Source organism: Alligator sinensis, unplaced genomic scaffold, assembly GCF_000455745.1.
Source record: "Alligator sinensis unplaced genomic scaffold, ASM45574v1 scaffold458_1, whole genome shotgun sequence".
NCBI classification, from domain to species: Eukaryota; Metazoa; Chordata; order Crocodylia; family Alligatoridae; genus Alligator; species Alligator sinensis.
In genome coordinates this window covers 1,346,996-1,354,170 of record NW_005841944.1, presented here as the reverse complement: position 1 = coordinate 1,354,170, position 7,175 = coordinate 1,346,996, and the positions used below count along the sequence as shown (strand labels likewise).

General features: G+C 48.5%; 2 protein-coding genes across 2 annotated transcripts in view; one reads left to right on the top strand and one right to left on the bottom strand.

Annotated features, from left to right (window-relative positions):
• The window catches only part of MPHOSPH10 (M-phase phosphoprotein 10), a 14,758-nt gene extending 8,251 nt beyond the window's left edge, over nucleotides 1–6,507 (bottom strand). The window contains exon 1 of the mRNA XM_014518226.2: nucleotides 6,473–6,507. Within this exon, the coding sequence (XP_014373712.2) occupies nucleotides 6,473–6,492 (20 nt within the window). The 5' untranslated portion in view covers nucleotides 6,493–6,507. The remainder of the gene's footprint in view (nucleotides 1–6,472) is intronic.
• Nucleotides 6,508–6,636: 129 nt separating this feature from the next.
• MCEE (methylmalonyl-CoA epimerase) overlaps nucleotides 6,637–7,175 on the top strand; it is a 19,325-nt gene continuing 18,786 nt past the window's right edge. The window contains exon 1 of the mRNA XM_006020024.3: nucleotides 6,637–7,033. Coding sequence (XP_006020086.1) covers nucleotides 6,994–7,033 — 40 coding nt within the window. The 5' untranslated portion in view covers nucleotides 6,637–6,993. The remainder of the gene's footprint in view (nucleotides 7,034–7,175) is intronic.

Here is a 7,175-nt window from a genome sequence, read left to right as displayed (position 1 = left end):
CGTCCCAGCGGGGGGCAGTCCCAAGGGGCTGCTGCGTGAGGAGGGCCCAGGCCGGCAGGACTCCCCAGCAGAGAGAAGGGGATGGGGGATGACAGAGGCCTGTAAAATAATGGGGTCTGGAGTAGCCATGGCCTGCCGGCAGCCTCCGAGCACTAGAGCTGGGCGCAGACGCGCATTCCTAGGGAGCAGATTGAAAACACGCAGGGGCAGGATTTTTCAGGGTGCACAGTTCACTTGGGAGACTTGTTGCCGCAGGACATTGCAGAGGCTGGTTGCTTCGGCAGGTCCCAAAGACATGGCTTCTCATGCAGCGGGGGTCCAGTGCCCACCACAGCAGGGCTGCGGCTTTCATATCCCTATTTCCGAGGTCTCAAAATGTTGGAAGTTGCAAGGGAAGAGGCAGGCGGCAGGTCAGTCTGGATAAGCCCTTCATAAAGACTCTTTATGCCCTATGCAGCTAGCTACTCAGTGCCACTGTGAGATAACCTGGGCGAGACAAACCTGTGATCTGACCTAGTATGGCATCTCTTAAGGTCTTACATGTCTGGACAGCTTGCATCCTATCTCTTCCTATGCAGCGCCACTATACTATGTATGTTACCTACTCTCACATACACATACATGCTGTAAAACTATACTCCCTAATCTCTAAAGCCCAGATATGCTTAATGAAGCATCTCCTGAACCTCTTACCTCCTCGCGTTCTTAGCCTCTGAGAAGACCAAGGGTACGTAAGAACAACGAGGATGAATGTTATACCTCCAATTACTTCTCAAATTCTCCTGTTTCCCTCCCAGTTTCCAAACTCTCCTACACAGATACCCCAACCCACCACTTTTCACTTACATATGTACATCTGGTATGACATCTCTGGAATTCTCAGCCTAAGTCACACACCCCTTTTGCCTCAAATTTTCTCCTTTCCACATTCTTCCCCAAGTTTCTCTCACTGTTAACCAGGTCTATCTTATCCTGGGTGGCTCTTTGGGCTAGCATAGGTGCAGGAAGCCAGTAGCTAGTGGCACACAGACTAATGTAACTAGCATCCTATCCAGCCACATCCCACTTTCCAGCCTGAATCTACCCACTTGCAGCTGTGTTGGCCCAGGAACAACAGCAGGGCTTGTATTTGTGCCTCTGGATCCATTGTGAGAGACCTTTTCCACACTGGCACAACAACCTTCACACTCACCATGCAGCCTCCGGAATATTTTTGTTCTATCTAAGGGTAGCAAAGAATTGTTTTCCTTCAAACTACACAATGCTTATTTTCCCACCTAATAAAACAACAATGGCAGTATAAGCTCTAACTATAGATGCCTCCAAATCATAAATCCTGTAATTCTCAGTATATAAGGATTCTAGTTATGCATACTTTTGGAAGAGGGGCATTTTAAATTGCTTGTAATCTAGAAAAATGCATTTATATTCAGCTGTTTTGAAAAGTTGTATTCTGTTTAGGCAGAGTTTAATTTTGTTACTGTTAGCATTATTTAATAAGCTGAGTGTGGGTGGTAAGAAACATGAATCAGAGAGTGGATTTTATAGTAATCTTAATGCAATGTAACATTATAGTTATAAGAGTAAATAAAGTAAGGAATATTATTGTTACTATTATGAATATTTTAATCCCAGACCTTGTTTTCTCCCTTTATTCCCATGCCAGTTCCTTCTAAAGTAAAAAATTCCCTCCTCTCTGACCTTTTCTACAGATTCACTATTTGTGCACAAATTTTTTGCTCTGCAGATCTACTGTCTAGAACAGGAACACGCAAAATACAACCTGCAGGCCGGATCTAGCCTGCCAACTGATTGGATCCAGCCCACACCCACCAGTTGATTGGAACCGGCCCATGGCTTCCCCCACGGCACTCTTCACAGGGCTGAGTCCTGCTCACTCCTGCCCAGGGCAGCCTGCACCATGCTCCTGCCCACGCTTGCCCATAGGCCCAGTCCAGACTGCAGCCAGTGTGCACAGCTTAACAGTGGGGCTGCTCCCAGTGCTGCTGCAACCACCTAGGGGCTGCTCAGGTCCCCCCCGCCATCAGCTGCTCCTTCTTCTCTGGCCCCTGCTGCACCACTCAGGGTGGGAGCAGGGAGTTGCAGCTGAGCAGCTCCTGCCCCAGCATGCAGGGCTCCAGATCCAACTCCCACCCAGTGCAACAAGCAAGCCACCTGCAAGTGGCCAAGTGGGTGGAAGGTGGCCTGGAGCTAGTGCCCCGCACACTGGAGAAGGAGCTGCTTGGCTGCAATGCCCCACTCTCGCCTGGAGCAGCATAGCAGGAGAAAGAGGAGGAGCTGCTGGAGGCAGTAGGAGCGAAGCAGGACCTGGGCAGCTACAGCAGCAGGAGCAACCCCACCAGGAAGTTGTGCACACAGGCTGGGGCCAGGCTGGTGTGAGTGGGAACAGGCAGAGCTCAGCCCAATTCAGAATGCTGTGGGGGCAGCTGTGGACCAGCAGGAGGGGGGACAGACCATGCTAGCACCTTTACTGCCCTGGCAAGCTCTGTTGCATGCCCCACCCCCCCAGTTCCTGGGACCTGGCACACAGGCAGCCACCCCCTACATGCATGCACACCCCTCCACGCACCTCCAATGCCTCCTCCCCTCACAATATACAAGAGTAAGACTTTATTTTGAGCTATTATGCAATCACCTCTATATACACCATTTAAAAAACCCCCACAAACAATTATTTTTTTAAATAAAATGTTATACTAAAAATCAAACATCTACTGTATGTATCATCTATAAATTTATTAAAATGATATATTCTGAAAGATTTTAAGTGAGGGGTCCTTGACAGCTCATCAAAACTGATTAAGTGGTCTGCCAGTTGAAATAATTGCCCACACCCATCTAGAAGGACACTCCAATATATGTAGAAAGACAATAACATGCACCTGTGACAAGATGGTGCCCAAGGGCAGCTATATTACCTCCTTGTGGCCCCCTCTGTCTTTTTTGGTCCCACTCAGATCTCCCTGGATGACAACCCATTCACTTGTCTACCATACCTTGTTGGTAGAGAAAGTTAATGGGGGAGGCTGCCCACCTGGGATTGGCAAGTCCTCTGGGGCTCTCCCTCTCTCCTATTTGTTTTTGGTACTTGTTTTCTCAGGTCTTCCTTCCTCCCCTACCACCACACCAATATCTCACAGATGACACAAGTTATCATTGGAGTGTGCATCTCATCCCTTTACACAGCTTGGCCCTCTGGCCACAAAAGTTTTGTTGGGGCTTTAGCCCCCTTCCTCTAGCTCAGTGGTTCTCAACCTTTTTTGTACTAGGACCCATTTGTAAACATCAGTGGCCAGTCCTGACCTAGTAGCCCTGACTCCCAGCCCATTGCTCCCCACCCCTAGGCTCCAGTCCCAGTCAGCCCCTCACAGGCTGGAGCTCTGCCAGCCTGAAAGGGAAAAGCCAGTTTTCCAAGTTTTTCTCCTTTAAAGGAGAATCCATTTTTAAAGTTTGTTTGCAACCCTTTTGATATATTCTTGCGACCCACAGGTTGAAAAACGCTGTTCCTGACCCCGGCATCTGGGCCCCAGCCCTGGTCTCACCCGTCCAGGCTCTGGCTAGCCTGCTCATGTTCAGGCCTCAGCCACTCCCCTTCTCTGTCCTTTCTGGTTTGGGCTACTGGCCCTCTATCTCATACTCCCGCCCTGGCAGGGCTGCTACCATGCCTTCCTGCCATCCTATGGCCTCCTCCTCACAGCCACACCTCATCCATTAGTATAGAGTGGAACATAAAAGGAAGAAGCTACAGCTTTAACAAAAGCCCACCCTGCTCAGAGCAAATAAATATGAAAGAAAAAAAAGCCTTCCCATCACTTTAACAAAACCCTCTCATTCTCAGAGTAAAATAAACACACAACCTCTCAGCCCTTATCCCCTAGGGCTCTCTCCCTGCTCTCTGTTCCAGGTGTTTAATGCTGGTTGGGGTCTGCCAAGTACCTCCTGGGATACTAGCTCCCTTTCATGTCCCTTTGACCCTCAGAGAGCTGAGGTTTTTAAACACCTGGGAGAGGCTTCTTCTAATCAGCTGACCCTCCCTCTTTGGCATAGCTGCATCTCATTAATTATCCCCTACAGCTTGCGCTGTTTCCTGGCCCCTGCTAGGCTTTGCCACAAGTAATCTCTTTAGTAACAGGAGCCTTTTTTCAAACCTCCTTTCAAACATTTTTTCCCTTCTCCATCTATGCTTTTTGAATGGAATGGTTTAATTTAATCATCTAATATCTGTGTACCACTGTTCTCTGCATGAGAAACTATGCTGTGCACTCTTCTATTTTGTCCTGGCAACTGCCTCCACATTTTACAGGCCCAGGGGTCTCCCATTGAAGAGTGGTTGCAAGACTGAAACCTAATTTTGCAAAGTGCTTTAGGAATCAGTTTATGTGGAACACTATATGTAAATTGCGGATTTGACCTAGCAATTCTTCCTTAACAGAAATAATCCTCATTCCCATGAGTATGCCGATTGATTTACATGGGACTACTCATATCAGTAAAGGCTTACAGTATCAGGCCCTGGAACTGTATGCTATATAATCATCTGTTTGCTGCTGTTGCTGTTTTCTCCCTTGGGTGACTTTAATACAACTCTAGACTGGGATATTCTCAGTACTGAATAACATATTCAAAATATAGTAAAGCTACAGTCATCTTACTATGCAGTTTTGTGTCTATAACCTAGATTCTAGGGGTTTTTTTGGACTCCCATTTTCAGCAGATATTGAGAACCAAATGTCTGATGGTATCCTGCTTTACCAGCCTGAAGATTCATCCATGCACATATTTACACAACTGCACTATTCACAATGATTAATGTTTCCCCTTCAGTTCTAGTATTTTGTAACAATACATGATGGCTTCCTGGTCAGATTAGTTCCACCAGTCAAACTCTGCTTTGAGACTATGTAAACAGCCTTGATGTAGGAGCTTCGGCAGGGGATCGAGTCCATCTTCTCGGTAGGCTGCCAGCTTCTCTGCGGCTGTTACACTCTTAAGGTTCAGTAATATGCTTGTTATATGTGAACTTTTGTCTGCAGAGGTTAATACATGTCAAGGTTACACACATCATTATGGAAATGTGGTATTGGCCTGGCCCCTGTCCTGCCTCAGCCTTCCTATAAACCCTCCAGTGCGTACTGCCTATGGGGCATAAGGAAGAAGGAACGGGGAATAAGGAAACAGCTATAGCCTGGTTGCATGCTGTGCCAGTGGAGCAAAGCTTTACAGTGCACAAACCGTTCACACTTGCTGCAAAAACTCCTCCATCCATACTTTCAACTTCACTCAGAGCTTTCCACACTCTCCTATAGGAAGAGGAACATAAATATTTATGCCATCGTTTCTAACACAACAGTTAGCTAATTATTGGGTATTGCAGTTTATTTCAATAAGAAGGAGAAATTTCTTGATACAATCCTGTTTATATACAAGGAATGTACAAAGTCCAATTTTCTGGTATGGAGTAGGAATCACCAGCTCCGTACCTAGACTTCTGGCAGCCCCAGGGAAACTTTTACTATTGGGGCCCCCTTCGCCAGAGATAATGATAATAATAATAATCAGACAACAGAAAAAAAATTATCATGTTCATGTCTCCTTTCTGTCCGGGCCCTGGGCAGCTGCCTGGTTCACCCATGCCTGTATTCAGCCCTGGGAATGACAAGATAGCTTTGCTTATAGCTCCAAGTCTCTTTCATCCAATTTTTTATCTAAAAACCTCTCCCCTTTTTCTTCAGAGTCATACTACACAGGCTTTTGTGGCTGTATATGGGTTTTTTTAACTCCTCCTAAATGCCGGTACTATTCCTTCCACATAAAGAGCTCCAGTACCCTGCCCTGATCCATAGCTCCCAGTGATCTGTCAGTTCTGTGTGTAAATATCCTTTAAAAAAATCAGGGTCCAAAACCTACATTTTCTGCATCAGTTTCCATGCCCAACCTTGTGAACTCTTACACGTGTATACAGCTTTATGTGCATGAATAGCTAGGGAACAAAAAATAACATGTTAACTTTTTGTTCATGGGTAACCCCCCAAATTATTGTAGGACAGAGACTCAAGAATCTAAGTACTGCAAAACTGGAAAGAGAAATCCCAAGGGTTAGTAACACAGCAGTTTTCTCTGTACAAGCCAGGAGAAAAGCACCGAGTAAACAAGACCCAGAGTGACCTGTAAACGAGCACTTTAGGATTCTTTTAACAACATGAAGCATTATCAGTCAAGAAACAGGACACCGCCTCTCATCCGGCAAGTTTTCCTGGCGCAGGAGTAGGCCTCAGCTAGAGGACAGGATTGTCATTGCCTTTCTGACCCAGTGATTCTCAGCCGGGGCACCCTGAAACCCTGGGCTACCCTGGGGGTCATGGGATGTCATGCAAAGTTAGCACAGTTAGGCGTGCAAGCGATGAACCTGGAGATTTCAAACAGGAATCCAGAGCAGCCAAGCCCTTCTGACCTGCTCGGGTTTGCCTCCATCCCTGGAAGTGACCTCGAGTCTATCGGGGGGCGCCTCGAATCAAAAAAGGTTGAGCACCGCTGTCCATCAGGAAGGTGCGGGGGTCTGTCCTCGAGCGAGCTCTGCCGGGGCTTTGCTCCTGTGGCCAGCAGGGCCTTGGTGGCTCAGGTCCCTTGGGTTGCTTAGCCCGACGTGAGGGACGATGTAAATGGGGTTCAAATTGCCGGGGAGCTCGGGGGGCTGAGCCCCCCGTAAGAGACAAGGTCCCCCTGTAATATTTGAAAACCATAACCCTAACTGGGGTCTCCAATTTTATTAGGGCACCTGATGGGCAACCAGTTTTTTTTGCAGACCCCCCCGAGAGTCACAGCGTCCTTCCATCCACCCCTGACGGCAGGGACCTGACCAGGGAGGGCTGCTGTCTCCCTGCCAGGTTTCTTCCCAGAACAACTCCGCACCGCGGCGCCCTGTCCGCGGCGGAGGCTGTCGATAAAGTTGGCTTTGAATGACCCGCGGCCAAGATGGCGGCGCCCACGGGCAGAGCGGTGGCTGGCGCGGCGCGTGAGTGGGTCTCGCTGCGGGGCCCGGGCCGGGCGGACGCGGGGTTCCGCTGCCCCTCGCGCAGGACGGCTCCTCTCCGCGGCCGGGCCCGGGGCAGCGACTGCACTGGGGGGGGGGCGCTGCTGCCACAGGCACGGCCCTT